The sequence below is a fragment of the Choloepus didactylus genome, chromosome 19, assembly GCF_015220235.1.
Source record: "Choloepus didactylus isolate mChoDid1 chromosome 19, mChoDid1.pri, whole genome shotgun sequence".
Taxonomy (NCBI): domain Eukaryota; kingdom Metazoa; phylum Chordata; class Mammalia; order Pilosa; family Megalonychidae; genus Choloepus; species Choloepus didactylus.
Genome location: NC_051325.1, coordinates 48136513 through 48156196, shown reverse-complemented (window position 1 = coordinate 48156196; position 19684 = coordinate 48136513). Strand labels below are relative to the sequence as shown.

General features: G+C 46.8%; 1 protein-coding gene across 1 annotated transcript; it reads right to left on the bottom strand.

Annotated features, from left to right (window-relative positions):
- Positions 1-10458: 10458 nt before the first annotated feature.
- Positions 10459-19339, bottom strand: R3HDML (R3H domain containing like). The gene is made up of 5 exons (XM_037811740.1): positions 19079-19339; positions 16445-16563; positions 14917-15049; positions 13609-13724; positions 10459-10567 (listed from the first exon to the last, which is right to left on the bottom strand). The coding sequence occupies exons 1-5, from the start codon at positions 19337-19339 to the stop codon at positions 10459-10461; spliced, it is 738 nt and encodes a 245-aa protein (XP_037667668.1).
- Between the last annotated feature and the right edge of the window lie 345 nt (positions 19340-19684).

Below are 19684 nucleotides of genomic sequence, written 5' to 3'. Positions count from 1 at the left end.
GGTAAGTTCATTAAAGATCATTCTACGATGGTCAAAACATGAAACAGCATCTAGGATTTGTAGAGTGCTTACTCTGTATAAGGTACTATTCTAAGCACTCATGTATTAATTCATTTAATTCTCACAGCAACCCTGTGATATTGGTGCTATTTTATTTCCAATTCACAGGTGAGGAAACAATGCAAGTGTAACACTCTCTGTCTGGCTTTAACTGATCTTGACTTTTAGATATCTAGAGCAGAGGTTAGGAACTTATGGCCCACACATTAATTAATGTTAGCCCACAGAGCAGTTCTTAATTTTAAAACACTTTTAAATTCAGGAGATTTCACATACAAATCTGCATTTACTGCTTCTCTTGAATATTGTAATCACAGGTAATTCAGGAACCCCCTTCCCTCATGAGCACCATCAACAGAATGTGAGTAGTAGCCGCTTCTTCCCCTTAGGTGGGGAATGTGCTGTCCACTTGCCCACAGTCCTCACCCTTCCCTATTGTCTCTCTGACATTGAGGTTGGATTCAGTTGTCATTTATTATCAGGCTTGCATTGTTGTTTTTCTTATGGAGAGGAATTTCTCTGAACCCAGGTTCTCCAATATTACTTATTTGAGACAGATGTTGTGAGAATTAAATGAGGTTATAGGGATAGAACATCTATCCATCCATCCGTCCATCCAACCATTCTAGCAAATATTTGTTGAATATTTGCTATGCTGTGAGCACTCTAAAGGGACTGGGATGAAGTCTTACAAAGTGGACAGAGCTGCGAGACAATGAGAAGCTGTCAGGTTATATTATTACAGTTATTATATTATCTGTTGGGAGGACCTCTGGTGCTTTCTGTTCAACCCTAGCCTGGGCCTGTGACCTGGGCTGTCCTCCAAGAGCTGCCTGTCTGGCCCTTCTGACTGAACAATGAGTCTTCCTCTGCTCACAGTTTCAACCAGGTCTCACAATTGTGTCTTTACCTTGGATTAAACACCTACTGTATGCCTAGCCCTTTTCCTGTGCTATCTCCTTTAATCGCCCACCCTCAGTGAGATAGGTCCTGTTGTTATCTCCAATGTTCAGATGAGGAAATAGGTTCAGAGTGGGAAAGTGACTTGCCCAAGGCCACACAGCTGGTGTGAGAGGTGGGTCCCCAGGCTCTTTGGTTTTGCTGCCTCTGCTATTTCCAGGGCACCAGGTACTCCTGCTTGACAGTCAAAGTCAGGAACATCCCCTGGGCTAGAGAAATGAGACCGGACCCTGACTCTGTCACTCACTGGCCATCTATCCTCGGGCAATGATGATAATATTTGGTAATGTTTATTGAGTCTTTCCAATGAGCATGGTGCTAATGCTTTACATCCTTGTTCTCCTTTAGTCCTCGCAGCAACCCTAAGACAGGGCCTAGTATGCTCCACATTAGAGAGAAAGGAAACCGAGACGCAGAAATATTGAGTAAATTGCCTACAGTCATAGAATTAGAATCGAGCTCTTCTGGATTCCAGGGGTCAGGTCTTGTGTACATATGTGATTTAGATCAGATCCTAAAATGCACGTAATTTTTAAAAATCCAAAAAGGGCAAAAGGGGAAACAATAAAAGTAAAACACACAATAAAAGTAAAACACATCAAAATTCTCTTGACTCTCCCTCCTCAGAAACAAAACTCAGTTACCAGTTTCTTTGTGGCCTTCTACTGACTTTCTATGCAAATACAAACACATGTGTACATATATATATATCCATTTTCATATGCTGCATGCACTCTTTTTCCCAACTCTTTTTTTTTTTTTTTTTGTTATAGTGGCACAGCATTCCATCGAAGAGATGCATCACGACCTATTTACCTAGTCCTCTACTGCAGGGCATTTGCGTTACCTCCAATTTGGGGTCACCCCAAACAGCAGGGCCAGAGCCCTTCAGAATCAGTTGTAAGCATCCCCCACCCCTGCCCTGCCTGTAAGCTTCACATACCCAGCGTGAGCCAATCTCATTTTCCAACGCCCAAGGCCGTGCATTGCTTTCCACCTCTTCCCCTTAGTGAAATATCCACAGCTAATGGCCCCAGGAGGCGTGGAGGGACCAAGCAGACGCTCCCCTGGGATTTGTAACACTTGGGTTCCAACCCCAGGTGGGCTGTGGCCAGCTATGTGACCTAGGCCCAGTAAGCCTCTCTCTCGGCCTCACTTTGCCCTGGCAGCCAAGTGGGAAGATGATTGCAGCTTCGCACCCTTTGTGGAATTTTGGAAAGTCACCTTGGAGGCAATCCCAGGAAAGCCTGTCTGCCTCCTGCAGGATAAGAGAGCCAAGTCCCTGCCCTGGGGCTGCTGCGGTCCCTCCCAGCACTTCCCACCCCAAACCGGCCATCTTGCAGGGCTTAAGGACACAAGTCACAGGCCTCCCCCTGCTTCCTGCCATCCCAGCGGAGCCCTCGGGTGGTCTTTAGGCCCAGTGGGAAGACAGGGCGGGAGTGGCCTCCCAAACCTGAGGGTGGTTTCCGCCCCGCCCAGTCCTCCCCCTGGGCCCGCCGCTGGCCCCACTCACCATAGGCACTCTCCACCGGAGCCCCGAGGGGCGCGTTCACACTGACCATGGCTGAGCCCACCCAGCCGGAGACGCGGGGGCATGGAGGAGCCGGGGCCTCACACGCAGCGGCAGCAGGACCACCGGGAGCCGGGCCACCAGGAAGGCAATGAGCACGGCCAGCTGCCACCGCCTGGTTATCTTATTGATTCTTCTAATCGCCCAAGGTGGGTGGATACGTTAAAGAGTAACCAGTCACTTAGGGAACCTGCGGCTGGGACTGTCGCAGTCGCCATGGCAACGGCGATCTGGCCAGACCCGAGGTCCACTTGGGCCCCAGTCCTACATTCTGGGTTTTGGGGGAAACTGAAGCCAGATATGGTGGACACCAAGCCCCCCACGTGAGGGAAGGGACTGACCAGGAGGTGTTAGGGAGGTGAGAGTCCAACCTGGGTTGGGTTTTATGGCTCCAAACCATGGGTGTGGCATGATGCGGGAGGAGTGGGGAAGCCAAGGGAGGTGTAGAGGAGAAAAGGCAGAGAGGGAGAACTGTATTTTTTGAGCACCTACTGGGGCTGGGAGTTGCTCACAGGCATTGCCGCTTTTAAATTAAACCTTGAGGGTTTGAGAAGATAATTCCAATCCAACCGAAGAGGAAATAGGCACAGAGAGAACTGGTTTGCCTTGGGCCTCACAGCTGGAATTTACAATCCACAGTGTCCCCTTTAACTAACACATATTTATTGAGCAACTATTATATGCCAAGCACTGTATGAGGCTCCAATGATGTCTCAGTGAGCAAAGAAGCTGTCATACCTGCACGCTTGGAGTTTGTGGACTAATGAAGAAGTTGGGCATTAATCAGATAATCATCCAAAGATATTACGAGCTGTGTGGAGGGATGAAGGATGAAGATTCAGCCTGACTCTGGGCCCATGGGCAGGGATATTCTGCCTGCCCTCTCCACTGGGCATCTTCTAAATGCAAATTGCCGCCGAAACCTGCACTCTTGTCTCCACCAGGGCCACCTGTAGTTTAGCTCTCTTGCACCTTAGATACCTTGCTATCTGACTTTTCTGGGAAAGCCCCATTTCTTTTGTCCCAATGTTGGATTTCACAGTCTGCTTTGGGATTCTGAAATCAAGGTCTACATCGTGTTAGAGAGACTTCCAGTGAAAAAGCAGTAACACAAGCTTGGGACCCAGAATCAGAAAACCCCAGTTCCATCATTTTCTTGCTGTACTGTTTTTGGTAAATTCATGTCATTTCCCTATAGTTACAACAATCTCCCAGGTTGCTCCACCTCTAAAATAGCTATTTCAAAAATTTCTCTCTGTTTAAAGTCTTTAGTCCATTATTTTAGTCCCTTTCTTGCTTCTTTCTCAGTCCCTTTCCTTGCAACCTCCTTACAAAACTCAGCCTGGATGAACTAAGTATCTTGCTTTCTTCATACTTACACTCAGGCAGCCAGGCACTGCTGGAGGAAAAAATCACTCAGAGGAGCCGTTGGGGACCACCATAAATTCATGATCACCACCTTCAGGGATCACTCAAAAATGCCCAGAATGTCTACCCAGAGCCTCTCTTCTTGCTCTACTATTCTCTACATTGATTTCAAATCTTTTCTTTTCTCAAACCTTTTCCATTCTCACCTTCAACAAAACAAGACTTTACCTCCCTTACAGAGAAAACAGAAGCCTTAAACCTGGACTTCCCTCAACTTGCCATCACCAAAGGTATAAATGCACCTGCATCTATACTTTCCTCACTTCCTTCCATCCAGAGTTCCCTGGGCTGGCACCCCACCTCTTCCCCCTTGCTCAGGAGCCTCCCATGGCCAGTTGATTTCTTCTAAATATTCCACCTCTCCCTCTTTAGACATTTAAAGCCAACTTTATGGAGATATAATTTGCATACAATAAAATGTATCCATTTTAGGAGTACAGTTTGACAACTGTTTACAAATGTATGTATTCATGTAACTACCACCCCACCACTCAAGATACTGAGCACTTCCAACACCATATCTCTTTGCAATCAATTCTAGCCCCGCCCCCCATCCTCCAGGCAACTACTGATCTGCTTTCTGCACAACAGATTTGCCTTTCCTAGAATTTCATATAGATAGAATCCTACAGTGTGTACTCTTTTCTATCTGGTTTCTTTTGCTCAGCATGGGATTTGTGAGATTCAGCCACATTGTTACTATCAGTAGTTCATTTCTTTCTTGCTGCTGAGTAGTATTCCATTGCATGACTAGGTGGCAATTTGCTCGTCCATTCATCTGGTGATGGATATTTAGGCTGCCTCCAGTTTGGAGCTATTACAAATTAAGCAGTTATGAATATTCATGTTATGAATCTTTGTGCAGACATATGCTTTCATTTCCTTTGGATAAATTTATAGGAATGGAACTGCTGATTGATGTGGTAGATATATTTTTAATTTATAAGAAACTGCTTGTTATAGATTGAAATGTGTTCCCCAAAATAGACCTGTTCAAGTCCTAAGTCCTGGTCCTGTGAATGTGAACTTGCTTGTAAACTGAGTTTTTGAAGATGTTATTAGTTAAGATGAGGCCAAAGTGGTCAGACTTTCAGCCTCCAGAACTGTGAGACAGTAAATTCCTGTTGTTTAGCCCACTCACCTGTGGTGCTTTGTTGCAGCAGCCCTGGCAGACTAAGACGCCGCCAAACTGCTTTCCAAGGCAGTTGTGCCGTTTTGCCTTCCCACCAGCAGCGTGGGAGAGCAACTTCTGCTCCACAGCCCCATCACCATTTGTTGCTGTCAGTCTTTTTAGCTTTAACCATTCTAATGGATAAGAGCTGCCCTTTTGCTTCAGTCTAGTTTAAGCTAGTTTTATAAATGAAAAAAGTATTCACATATTAAAAAGGAAAATTGTACAAAATCATATTTAATGAATTATTATCCCCTCTCTCCCATTTGTGATCCCAAGTCTCACTCTATTGAACTTTTTAACAAATTCTTAAATATATTTCCAGAAATTATACTTCCACACACATAAATAAGCATGAATGTAGACATACATCGAAACATATTAAGCACGCTCTTCTGCAACTTGCTGTTTTCTCCCCTTAATATCTAAGGGCTGCCTCCAAATCAGCATACCCACCTCATTCTTTTGGGTGGCTACATAGTTTTTCATTGTATGAACATACCATAAGTGATTTTACCAGTTTCCTATTGCTGGACCTTTAGGTTTGTTTCCAGGTTTTTGCCACTACAAACAATGGATATCTTTTTACACACATCTTGACCCATATGTCAGAGTATATTTGTAGGACAGATTTCTAGACACAGAATGCTATCACTATTTAAACATCTTTAATGGTATAACTATAAAAATGTACTTTCTTCAATTGTAACAAATGTACCACTCTAATGCAAGATGGTAATAATAGGGTGATATATGGGTACCCTGTATTTTATGCCTGATTGTTCTATAAACCCACAAAGTCTCTAATTTAAAAATATTTAAACATGCTATAATAGTGCTTCTATTTAAAAAAAAAACCTTAATAGCCATCTGCATTTCGGCTCCTACTCCTCTTCCCTCCTTCTTACAGCTGAACATCTTTAAATAATTGTCTACACTAGGTGTCCTATTTTTCCATCTTCTACCTACACCACAAAGCCTCCAATCTGGCTCCTGCTCCATCCCCTAACCCTCCACACGTACAACCCTGTCTTCATTGGCAGGGTAAGATTGACTTCTGTACCTAAACATTCAAGGCTTGTTTCACTAGACTCTTGGCAGGATCTGACAGTTAACTCCTCTCCCTTTAAATGCCCTCTTCCCGTAGCATCCACACTACCACACTCTTCTGGTTTTCTTCCTACTTGACCGTACTTCTGTTCTCTGTCTCTTGTCATTTCCTGCTTCTCTCTCTGTCCTTAAATACCAGACTTTTTTTTCCCCATTCTATGGTCTCTTGTCCCATACTCTCATCCATTACCATGGCTTCAATATGCCTGTGACTCTCAATTATGAAGCTCCAACCTAAATCTCTCCTCTGGAGTCCAGATTCTTATATCCAACTGCATCCTGGATACTTCTGCTTACATCTTTCACAGACATCGGATAATATGCCCTAATCACAGTCCTGTTCTTTTCTCCCATCAAAACTCCTTCCTCTATCCTCCCCACCTTGGTAAAATGGCACCCCCTCCCATCTACCCATCCAACCTTCCTTATGCCATCTTCTTCACGTCCACACCCAAGCCTTTACCAAGTGCCCTTGAATTCCACTTCCTAAATGTCTCAAAAATGCATCCACTTCTCTCTTTCCAGTGTCACCATCTTGGCTCCAGCCATCCTCAATTCTCACCTGGATTACTGAAATAGCCTCTTTCCATTGCTCCTGGCATCCACCCTGGCCTTCCTCAAATCTGTTTCACATAGTGTGGCTAGAATTATCTTTTTGAGTGCAAAGCTGACCATGTCATTCCAGTAGTAGAACCTTGATGTGGCTCCCCATAGCCCTGTCCTCTAGGAAATCCCCAGCTCCTTAGCAGAGTTCAGGAGACTGTGCATGAGTTGGCCCTTGCCCTCCCTCCCCAGGGTCATCTCAATCCTTGTTCCTCACCCCCCCACCCCCCCGTGTAGGTCTTCTTTTAGTCCTGAGAGTGACGTGCTCCCTCCCCCAGGTCTCCACCCCCACTGCTTCAGAGCCTCTTCCACTGTCACCTCTTCCCATCAGAAACATCCCTCTGCGGGAGAACCCACCTGACCACTCATTCTGGATATGACGGTGCTCTGGCAATTCCCTGCTCTGCTACCAGGTGAAACTTACTTCAATTACAATAAAGTATGTGTGTTCATCTTCTGTTTAATGCCTGACTGCCCAATAGAACTGTAAAGCTCCAGGAATACAGGAGTATTTTATGTCTCAGGGGTCAGCAAAGTTTTCTGTAAAGGGCCATGTAGAATTTGGGAGTCATACATTCTCTGTCCCAACTACTCAGCTCTGCTATTCTAACATGATGGCAGCCATAGACAATATATAAATGAGTGAATGTGGCAGTCTTCCAATAAAACTTCATTTACCAAAACAGGCGTGGGCCAAATTGAGCTCATGGGCCATAGCTTGCCCTCTCCTGGTTGACATTAATAACCACTGTGCTCAGAGCTTACACTTTCACAGCATTTACTATGTGCCTGACACGATTCTAAGAGGCCTCATCTTTTCAGTGACCCTATGAGATAGGTACTATCACTATCCCATTTACAGAAAAGGAGACTGAGGCACAGAGCACGCACAGTAACCTCCCTAAGGACACACAGCCACTTGGGCTTACCCGGGCAGTCTGCCTCCAGAGGCTACACTCATAATCCTCTTGGTTGTTGAATGAATGAGCAAATGAGTGATCCAACGAGACTGAGAAATTAAAGTCTTGGAAAAGTAGAGAACACTCCAAAGGTTTGATCACTGTTGTTGCCAAAGAAGGGAAAGAAACCAACTTCTTGTAGCAAAAGTTCCCCTTCAGCTGGAACAGCAAGTATAACAAGCCAGGACCCCAAGTACAACCTCCTCCTCCCCAAGTCCTCGTCCCTCAGATCTGCAGCACCCAAGGCACGTCTTTTGCCCTGGGTTCCTCTCCAAGGCAGTATCAGAAAGGAGTACAACCTCCTCCTCCCCAAGTCCTCGTCCCCCAGATCTGCAGCACCCAAGGCACATCTTTTGGCCTGGGTTCCTCTCCAAGGCAGTATCAGAAAGGGGAACTGGGAGGTTACCTGAGATTCCCACCCTGTGATGGCACTTTTTGCTTAATTGTCTCTACCTTTACCCAATCCCTGAGTTTCTCCCTTCTTAGCTGAGAGACAGGAGAGTAAAGGGGTTAAGCCACAGGGTTTCTGAGTTGGATAGAGCATTTCAAATCCAGCTTCCTCCACCTACTTGCTGTTTTACCTTGGGGACAACTTAGTAAACCTTCTTGAGCCTCAGTTTTTACATCTATAAAATGGGGACAGGAAAGCACCAGTCCCACAAGGTGTTTGTGATAGTTCAGCGAGATTAAGAATGTCAGGTGCTGGCACACTCCATAAATGCTAGCGGTTATTATTCTCATTTCCCTGGTGCTCTGGACTCAGGAAGACAATGTGGGTCAGTCGAAATAGTAGAGGCTCTGGAGTCAGAGAAAACTGAATTAAAACCCCCTGACTGCTCCTTACTAGCTACGTGACCTTATGAATGTCACTTAACCCAGTGAGTCACATACCATTTAAATTTCCAGAACATTTTGGGGAATTGACATGTGGTTGGCAAGCCTTTTATTTTCACAATACAAGGACATTAAACATTTTAATATGCTAATATTTATGATCACCATTGTTTTATAAAAGAAAGGACATGTAAGTACCTCACCAAGACCTACCACACCACCACCAAAAGAAAGAAAGATATAGTCTGAGAACAGTGAAGTCACCACAGTGTCCTTGTTGCCCTCGTTTCACTCATTGCTGGAGTCTGGAAATGAACACTGCTCTTGGGCCATTTTTCCTGTTTACTGGAAATGGAGCAATGGACACATGCATACCCCATCTCCCCCCACGCCTTCCTCCTCTCTTGACCCTCCTGGGAGCTGGGGGGAGGGGGGCAGGAAGAGCCACAGCATCTGGTCTCAAAGGGCTCTTTTGTGGGTGGGGCCTGGGTGGGAATGACCAGCAGGGAGGAGAACACCTCCATCCAGAACAGCTTTAGGGACCCTGGGCAGAGGGGCCTGGTTTCCTTCTGGGGCATTTGGATGGAGCTCTCTCCAGCCAAGCAGGGAGGGACCCTGGCTGGAGGGCAAGGTCTGAGGGAGGAGATTTTACTATCCCTGGAGACAAAAGGACTTTTGTGTGTCCTGATCTCTGGGTGGGGTGAGGTGGGGTGGGAAAGGGGAAATGGCTGATGGGAACGAGCATGAGACTTTGTAGCAGCAAAAGAGAGAGACAGAGAGAGAGAGAATCCAAGACAGAGATACAGAGACTGAGACCAAAAGATCAAGAGACAGAGTTAGAGCAGAGAAGCAGATAAAAAGAGAGGCCAAGGCAGAGAGACAGAGCTATCCAGAAAGAGAACTGGCAGGCTCAGAGAGGCCCAACTTTGGGGTTTGCTCACTCCTGAGGGCTCAGGGGAACGGAAGCAGCCTGGAGAGCTCATCCGAGCTGAGCGCCAACTATGGCTCCATCAAAGACCAGCTGTGCTGCTCTGAGTAAGTCTCGCCCCTTCACTGAGCCTTGGGGTATCCATCTGTAAAAGGGGGAGTCTAGTAACATGCAATCAGGGTGTGAGGGGTAGTTCCCAAGTTAATTTCAATATTTTAAAAAAGTGTGCAGCTGAAATGCTCCCAATTCAGGGAGGGAACCACAGGTCCTCAAAGGCTGCCCAGAAGCTGGGGGGCTGTTACTGGCTTGATGAATGTGGGTTTCAGGCTAAAGATTATTTCATAAATGTCTTTCATTGGGTGGACAAAGTCTTTTGGAGTTTAAGCCTCAGAAAAATGAGTGGCCACCACGACTCCATCCAGCCCTGGCTCTGGAGAATTAAGTCAATTAAAGCTGCAGGTCACTCTCCTGGAGGCCAGAATTAAACCCGATGTAACAGGAAAGGACGGAATCTGGGAGGGAAAATACAGTTGGGTGGGCCAGTGTCACATGTCACTCACGTCTTTTTTTTTTGAGCAAAATATGTTTTCCATGGAGGTGAGGTACGGCGAGCGAGACTATTCGATTCTTGAATGGGAAAACTAACATATATTGTGCATACAATGTTCAAAAAAAAGAAAATATTGCAGTAAAATTTCCATGGATACTAAAACTCATATCCTATTTAAAAAACGATTCTTGGACCCTGTCTTCGCGGAGGATCCATCAGAGGGTCAGGCCCACCTGGATGCCCGCCAGAGCCTGGGAAAATTCAGAACCACAGGAGCTTGTTGGATCAGAGCCCAGAGAAGCACATGTTGCTGCTGCAGCTGCCTTGGTAACTGGGGGGACAGGTGGAACACAGCCGCCCCATCTTGTAGGGCGCCTCCCCAATCCAGTTGCCCCTGGAAGAGAAAAGGTCCCGGGGAGATGGGCTGAGGGGACCAGGGAGAGCCGGGAGCCACCTCCACCCAGACTGGAGTTCTCAGCTCGTGGCACAGCCCCCAGCTGGCAGTGTGGCCTTGGGCGAGTCACTTCTGCAAGCCCCAGATTCGTCATCTGGAACACCAAAGAAGACCCCTCCTCACCAGGCATTTTTTTTCCTGGCCGCTCCCCTCCCCACCTCATTTCTTAAGACTTGTTTTTATCCTCTGAAAAAAAAAAAAATAAATGAAATGGTGTCCGTGAAACGACTTATGAGAAAACAGTTTTTAACTTACAAGAGTGCTAGGTAGATGCAACTAGAATCAGGGGCCCAGGGCCATGACGCCTCATCATGGTGGGGGCTGTCCAGTTTTTAGTGGCCTTGTCCCACATCCATCCTATCTGCTCCTGAATTAACCCTCTCCAAAGACTACCACCTTCATCACATGCCTCTCCTGCTCAAGAATGTTTGGTGGCTGACTTCCCATTGCCTGGGCAGGGTCAGCAATTTTTTTCTGTAAAGGGCCAGATAGTAAAAATTTTGGGCTTTGCAGCCCCAGACAGTCTCTGTCACAACTACTCAGCTCTGGCTGTTGGAGTGCAAAAGCAGCCATGGCTAATATGTACATGAACGGGCATGGCTGCGTTTCGATAAAGTTTTATTTACAAAAACAGGCAGCAGGCCACGTTTGGCCTGAGGGCTGTGGTTTGCTGGCCCCTGGCTTATAGAATCACATGTACAGCCTTTGGTCAAGATGTTCCAGATCTGCCCAGCAGCATGTGGAAACTTCTTATGCATCTCGTCTTCCCAAAACTCTCCACCCCAGCCCACGGATTTCTCTTTTTCTCCCTCTGTCCCTTCTCAAACCCTAAAGCCATTCTCTCAGCTCTTTCTCCTGCCTGACTAGTAATTTCACCACTGGTTCTCAGTGACAGTTACCTGCACAAGTCCCAAAGCTTGATCCCCCCCACAGCTTGAATGCACACTCATTGTGAGCAGGGATGGAATCCTTTTTCCTCCAAAAGTGGCTGTTGAATGACTGAGCGAAGTCAGTCAAAGTACTGATAAGAGTATTCCCCTCTAGTTTCATAATGGCTTTCATTCATTCATTCAACAAACGCTTCCAGAGTATCTACTGAGCATCACGATCTGCGCCAGATGCTGTGGGTTAACAGTTTTCAAAAGATATTCCCAGAAGCTTGCGAGTCTGGAAAGTGAGTGGTGGCAACACCTGGGGTGACAGAATCAAAGTAGCACTTTTTTGTTTAATCACTTGGGGAAAAAAATCTGCTTTAAAAAACAAAAGGTTGAAACCACTGCAGTAGAAGGATATAAGAGACAAATAAGGTCCATTTCCAACCCTGAAGAAGTTTATAACCTAGTTATAAGTATAGCCAATGTTAATTTAGCACTTACTATGGGCAAGGCACCACACAGGCCAAATTATGGTACTTTAATCTTTACAATTCCGTGAGCCAGATGGTATGAACTGATTTTAATGAGTTGAGACTTGTAGAGAAAAAATGACTTCTCCAGTCTTCAATATGCACACAGTAGAGCTGGGAATCAAACCCAGGTCTGGTAATAAGAAGAACCAACAAGGATTTTGCACTTACTAAAAGCTTGGGGCATTACCTGGGTTATTTCACTTAATTCTCTCATCAATCCCATGACTGGGTCCTATTTTATTCCCATTTTGCTGATGAAGAAACAGAAAAGGCATGGGGAAGTTAATTGAAGTCACAGATGTGAACCCTGGAGATCTTGATGCAAGAGCCTAAGATCTTAATAACTCTACTGTCAATACTTGATGCTTCAAAAATTCAATATATCAATAAACAAGTTGGTGGTAATGGAATTTGGTTTGTATTTTTCTGTGTTGATAAAGCTGGACTGCAATAGGGCACTTAGTCAACAGATGCCCCTATCTAACCAATGACAAATGTCCTAGCTTGTTCAGGCTACTGTAAACCAGTGATTTCCAGAATATCAGGTTAGTACAGTACACAAAGCATGAGGCTTAGAATCAAAAGACTTGGGTTTGAAACAGCGCTGGTACTTAGTGGCTGTGTGACTTTTTGGTAAGTTACCTAACTTCTCTGAAGTTCAATTTCTCAATCAATAAAAAGGGATACTATTTTCCCAGTGTCCCTCCCTTTCCTCTTTCCCTCCTTCTGTCTTTCATCTATTCAATGAGATAATAAAATGGAAGTATTTTATAAATGATCAAGGGCTATGTGAGAGTAAAGAGTAGTTATTATTAAGTAATTATGAAATTCTGAATATTGCATTTACCTGGAATTTATACTCAGTAACATTTGCAAGTTTACATACCATACATTGGACAGAAACTTCTATTCCCCCTTTCTCCATGTTTCCAAGGGATGTGGCTACCAGGACCACTCCTGGCCTCTCTCCCACCCAACAGTTACATGATTGGAGAGTCTGGTGGAAGGAGTTGAGCATGCTCAGCTACATCCTTCCTTTCTGCCCTTGGGGCTCTGCCTGCCTGAGAGAGCAGGCGTTCTCAGTTGCTCCATTTCTTGCAGAGCTTAAAGGGGCTGCCACTACACTTATAACACTTTTAACAAGAGTCCTGTGGTTGCCCAGTGTTGCCTTTCCCTGGGTAAGCAGGTCAAATTCAGTAGTAAAATATTTGCAAGCCCACTCGGTTGGCAGACCTAAGTCACATTTCCACTACTGACATCATCGGTGAGCCTGCCTCTCCATCCGCCTCAGTCCTCTCTCTCCCAAGTGATTCTGAAACTTGGTAAAGAAAATGGGCTATTAATTGACTCTAAAACTAACAAACTGCATGGTACTGAGAGTTTGCTTAGAATGGAGGAAGGAGAGGTATCTCTGAAACACAGTGGGGAGCTTTATGTATTGCATTCACTTACAATGTGTGAGTGTGTGCATGATATCTACTTATTCAACTGGCTAAGCATGTGTCTTTCTTTCCTTTGAATCCACCCCTGGTCCCAAGCCCCTGCCCGCAGGACTCACTCTGTGGGCACTTACCTGACAGCATAGTTGCAGACCAGGTACACTGCCCGACGCCAGGTGCCGCCCAGGACACGGATGCTGCCGCAGGTGTGGAGGGCACAGCCCAGGCGACTGGAAGACGCCCACACCATCTGAGGGAGGCAGAGACAGGGAGGCCACGGGAGGGACTGGGTGGGGCCCCGGGCTTTGGGGCTGGGGGGTTCCTGGGCTGGGGTGGTGTGGGTTCACTGGGTGTGGTCTTACTGGGAGAGGCTGTCTCCCTGCCCTAAGGTAAGAGGCTGGAAGCATTATATTGCAATAGAACAGTTCTTAAACTTTTTTTACCTGCCACCAACAGTAAGGAATATATTTTTTATTGTTACCCAGTGTGTATGCATACATACTTACCCACAACTGGAACAAAACGTTCACGAAACAATATTTAATCTTATCGTCTGTGAGGTATTCTAATCCATACAGTTCTATTTATTTTGTTTCTTTTCTTCTTTCCTTCTTCCTTCCTTCCCTCTTTCTTTTCTCTTTCTGTCTTTTTCCCTTTCCTCCCTTCCTCCCTGCCTCCTTCTTTCCTTCCTTCCTTGCCTCCCTCCCTAGTATCCAACCACAAAATTGACTTCATGACCCTAATGGCTCTTAACACACAGGCTGAAAATCACTGTTGTGTTGGAGGTTAAAATATAAACATTGGTGTCAAAAGGAATCTCGGTATCACTAGGTGTACAACTTTGACCAAGTCACTTAAGCTCTCAGTGCCTCGGTTTATTCATCTGTAAAATGGAGGTAGTAATGTTCATGGAATTCAGGAAGGACATTTGGTTCAGACCTACCATTTCTTAGAGGACCACAAATTTAGATTTTTTACATTATCTCTAAATGATTCACAGAAACACTGATAGGACTGAAAGAAGCCATTCGTTATGCAGCTGGAAGTTTCTGTCCTACTACTTGGAACATTATATTGCATTGTAATTTTGAGGGTAGTAAGTGTTAGCATAGTCACTATTATGACGTAACTTTTGTAATCTTATTTTGGCATTTTAAGATAGCAGGAGACTTAGAAAACAGAAAATGCTAGAAAAAGTCAGGGCCTATTGAATTCAAAAGCACTCTGGGGTCAGAAAATATGGTCAGTTTGTCTAAGACACTCAAAACAGGATTCAGTTCACCTCAACTCAACATACACACAACCTTCCAGGAATGTGCTTATTATGTAAACGGAAGTCCACAAGGACCTCTGTTTTAATCCTGACTTCTGTTCCAACACCTGTTTCTTCCAAGTTCCGGGGTCTGTTCTCCCGTCAGCCCCAGGCCCTGCTGACTGAGCACCTGGTTATAGTGGGAGCAGACGGGGCCGCTGCAGCGCCAGGGGCAGCAAGGGGTACAGTCCCTCGGGGCCGGAAACGAGTAATGCTGCTTCTCCTCGGACTGAGACCTGGCGCGATCCACCGCTGAGCGGTACCTGGGGAGGCGGAGAAGAGGAAAGGTGCCAGGTGGGAGAACGGAAAAGCCGCTCTAACACCCTCTTGCTTGGGGACTGGGGTGAGTCACTCTGTCTCCTTCCTGTACAGAATGAGATGGATGTCAGTGATACCTGCCTCAAGGATGTTCTGCAGAGCACCTGAGAGAATCCAGCCCCTGGCACAGAGCAAGTGGTCAGGCAAACATGGCTGCCCTTGTCACGCAAAGGGGCCCTTCCGACTGGGGGCGAGAATCACTGGACCATCTTCTAGGCGTCTGAGATGGGAGATGGGAGGCACTTGGTGTCCCAGCCTGAGAAACTTTCTGCGGTCTGAAAGACCATCGGGTGGGACCTGAGGACTTTTTGTATCAGACACATGTAACAGGGTGCAGAGGCACAAATAACAGAAAGGGGTTAATGAGGAAAAACAAATCTGCAAGAATTTCACTCAGAATTCACAACAGCACATCTTCATTCTGACACGGTTTTCTTTTCACCATGAACCTCTCAAGCGAAGGATAAGGATGGAGTGTGGCAAGAAGAGTTTAATGGCAGGGGAGAGAGGTAGTGGGTGGGAGGAGAGACTGAATCACCCATGTCTGCTGGGAGAGCTCTTAGGGACCATTCATGGCTCCCAAACGCCGGCGCTGGCCCCGACCTGCTGGTAACATGAAAAAGGTGGACAGGGCACAGGGTTTCCATTGAGCTCGATTTAAAGGACTAGGCTTGATTCTTAAACTGTGTCCTTTCCACTTTGTGGGGTTATGGCAGGATGGTGAAAAGGTGAGAGTAGTTGGTTTTCTAATATCCTTATTTTGCAAAATAAATACACAACAATTTTATGGCAGTCCCATATATGTCTCTTTGAAATTCTATTGGCCTAAGAAAGCCACAAGTCTGGAAAGAACTGAGCTAGGGCAACCCCTTCATTTGGCACATGGGGACACTGAGGTTCAGGAAGAGGAAGTAACTTCCCAAGGCCACACGGATTGGAGCTCAGGTCCCCAGATTCCATCTTGAGACTCAGAGTGCTAGAAAGATCATGTCAGAGGGTTGGTGTTACCATTCCCCAGACTTTGTCAGGGCATCCTTGGGCTTGATGCACCTATCCAACAGCCCCCACTCCCCAACTCTGCTCCCCACAACCCTCCATCTACTTACCCTGCTTATATACCCTGCCAATCACTCCTTACTCTCCAGAATGATCTATGTACTTATTTGCTTACCTGTTTATTGCTTGTCTCCCCTAACTGGAATGTATGCTTCGTGCGGGCAGGTACCTTACCTGTTTTGTTCATCTCTGTATCCCAGGGCTGAGTGCAATACCCAGTACACGGTCAGCACTCAGTGTGTTTGTTGAATGACTGAGTGAAGGAAGGGCAGAGGGTCATTCACTGGCCAGAATGGATGGCAAGGTTCTGGCCCACATATCTCATCAGCTGTGATGGGCCATGGGCCCAGATGCACTGGGTGGCCCAGGCCTCAGCAGAACTGGCCAGCTGCTCGTCCCAGACCTAGGGAAAGACGGGCCACTAAATTCCCCGGGGGAAACCACCGTCACCACTACAGTAGCTTCTCACCTGCACCTGGGATGCACATTCACCTAATGCCATTGGGACCCCACAATAAACCCACTTGACAAAGTAGAAAACTAAGGCTCAGAGAAGGCCACACAGCGAGTCCACACCAGAGCAGAGGTCCACACCAGGTCTCTGACCCCCGGTTCAGGGCTGTCTTCCCTCACTGGACTGGATTTCAAGCTTGGGGCTCTCTGCTCTGAGAGGGTTCCCGGGGGGTTGTCCAGGAGTTCTCAGCAGTCCTTAGAAGTGACTACCCCAGGGTGATAAGAACTCATTTTTTATTTCATTTATTGTATTTTTAAAAGGTGTTAATTTTAACATAAAAAATTTTTAATATAAAGGCTTTTTTTGAATAGCAAAAACACACATAAATTTAATATACAAAATGTCCAAAAGAGAAAAGCTAGAAAATAAAGCTCTCATCCTCTCCTATACCCATTCCCTGACCCTCCACCACTCTGTTGCCCATTCCCCCTCCACCCAGAGGCAACCACCATTGTGAGTTTCTTGCATTTTCTTCCAGAGATATTCTATACCTTTATAAGCAGATACTATATACTTTTTGACAAACAGCAGCATGCCAGATATTCAATTCTGCACCTTGCTCTTTTTATGTAATGAGACAGTTTATAATGGTGATTATTCTGTATCAGTACATAGAGAACACCTTCCTTTCTTATCCTTTTAATAGCTGCATAATTCTCCAAGGCATGAATGCCCCAAGTTTTACAAGCTAAAAAGGTGACACTTAAAATACAAAAAAGATAGTTCCCTTCCAGTTCTGACTTCCTGGGGTTCTCTGAGATATTGTTCATTCATTCATTTGTTCAGCAAACACTGCACAGTATTTCTAGATCCTGGGGACATGATACCATCCTCGACTTCCAGTCTGCAAGGCAATGAGATGTTAAACAAGTAATTAATCTTTGTATCCTTGCAGGGGCTCAGAAGGATGAGCAGAGTGGTGTGAAAATGTGCAACAGGGGACATGACTTTTCTTGGGGCTGTGGGAGAAGGGGTGTTTAATCAGATACCTGCTCTGCAGGCAGAAATCAGCTAGTGGAGAAGAAATAGGGGTCCCAAAAGAGGGATTTAGACATCTCACAGGGGTTGTCTGATCCAATCTTGTAGGGAAAGCAGAGGAATGTTTACCTCCCACCACAAAGGGGTAAACTGAGGAATGGGCATGCTAAACATGAAACCCCCAATCCAACCCTCTCCAGAGTCCCTGGTGAGACATCTAGCTCTCTCCCAGGGTGATTTTTCCTGCTCCACACTGCATTCCTTAGTTGAACACTTGCTAGGGGAATGCAACTGGTGCTCAATAAATGTGTCATTTGTTCCAAAAAGTGAAGGCCTTTCTATTTGCTGGTCCCTGTGTTAATAAATGAATGAGTTGGTTAATGAATGAGCAAATGGCTCCCCTCCCCTCTAGCTCTGATCTCCACCCTCCCCATCACCTTATTAGTACCTGACATATGTATTTTATTTTTTGTTTTCTATCTTCCCCACTAGCATGTAAGTTCCACGAGGAAAGGGTCCTTTTCCATCCTGTTCTGGGCAGTATCCACAGGGCTTAGCTTGGGGGCCTGGCTCTGGGCAGGTGCAGAAGTATAAGAATTTGGGGGCTGCTGAGTAGCATAAATTTGCTTAGAGGGGGTGGGCTGGCAATCTCTCCCTGAAGAAATCTGTGGGTGGGCTGGAAGCCTATCTCTCCAGGCTGGTTTGGGACAATGGTCCTGGGAGCAGGGCTGTGATAAAGCAGACTCCACTCTGGCTTCTGGAGGGCTGGAGAGAGAACCACCAGCTCCGCCTCTTGGAGGGAAGGCATCCAGTCTCCCAGGTGCCCTGCTGCTGGTTCTCCTTAGCCTGATTCCTCAGGTACCCTCTCCCTGCCGCTCCAAAGGCTTGCTGAGAGGAAGGCCTTGTGTGTTAGACAAACCCCTGGGGCACACAGACAATAGCATAGAAAGCTCCAGACACCTACCCCCTGCAGGTCCCCGGTGGGGAGCTAAGATTCTTGGGCAGGGAATTGTGTTGGTTACGATCACAAGCTTTAGACTCAGACAGACCTGGGTTGGAATTCCAGCTGAGAGTCCTGGGGCAGATAATTCTCTGAGTCTCAATTTCTTGTTTTGGAAAACTGAGAGAACGAAACCCACCTTGAAAGAAGAGGAGTACCTGAAGTAAAATGTGGATGTGTGGCACACAGTAGGTGCCGCATATATGCTGGTCCTCTGCCCCCGACTCACTGGAGGAGCTGTGCAATCGCCTTAGTTTCCTCACCTGTAAAATGGGCGGTCTGATTCCTGCCCCTCTCCATGCATCCCAGGCCCCATGTGCCGGCTCAATGGGGTCTGCCTGGCAAATGCTTCAGCCCTTCCAAGCCATCATTCCAGACCAAGCTCAGTCGTTTGGGGCTTGATGGAGGGGGTGGCACAGGACTCACCATGTACTCCATGTTGGCGGCAGGTGGGTACACGCTGGCCCGGATGTGGTTGTGATAATCCAATAGGGCGCTCATGTCCCGGGCAGAGATGTGGCGCTTCTGGCGGAACCTGGGCACCCCCAGGCTGGTCGGGTGCCCCATGGCTGAGACCTCAGGTTGGGGCAGCATCAGGGTGGCACTGGGCATCACCAAGGCGTTCACTGTCTGGCCAGCCCGGAAGAGCAGGTCTGCCAGGCTGACAGTGCTGGGCAGCAGGGGCATAGCTGGCTCAGAGCCTGGAAGGGGTGGGCACGAGGGCGCAAAACCCTGAGTGTTCTCCTCCAGCATTGCCAACCCAGAGGATGCCACCCCCAGCATTTGGCAAAGACCTCGTGACCCCAGCTCTGGTACTGGTGCCCGATACTCCCAGTGGACTGAGTGGGTTGGGTGATGGGAAGAAATGCCCAGACGGTGGCTAAGACAGACCAGGTCCTGAGGTGAGGCAGCGGCTACTGCTTCAATGCCGGGGTCCCCACCCAGCAGCCCAAGAGACGGACGCCAGTCCTCTCCAGCCTGGACACCCTCTGCAGCAATCCTGCAGGGAGTGGGCTCAGTCGATGTCCTCGG

Excerpts from the sequence above, each read along its gene's own strand:
- R3HDML (XM_037811740.1), bottom strand. The coding sequence starts at position 19,339 with ATGCCCCTGCTGCCCAGCACTGTCAGCCTGGCAGACCTGCTCTTCCGG. Across the intron at positions 15,050-16,444 it reads CTTGCCATCCATTCTGGCCA|GTACCGCTCAGCGGTGGATC; the intron begins GTGAATGACCCT and ends CCGCCTCCCCAG. Across the intron at positions 13,725-14,916 it reads TCTGCTCCCACTATAACCAG|ATGGTGTGGGCGTCTTCCAG; the intron begins GTGCTCAGTCAG and ends TGCCTCCCTCAG.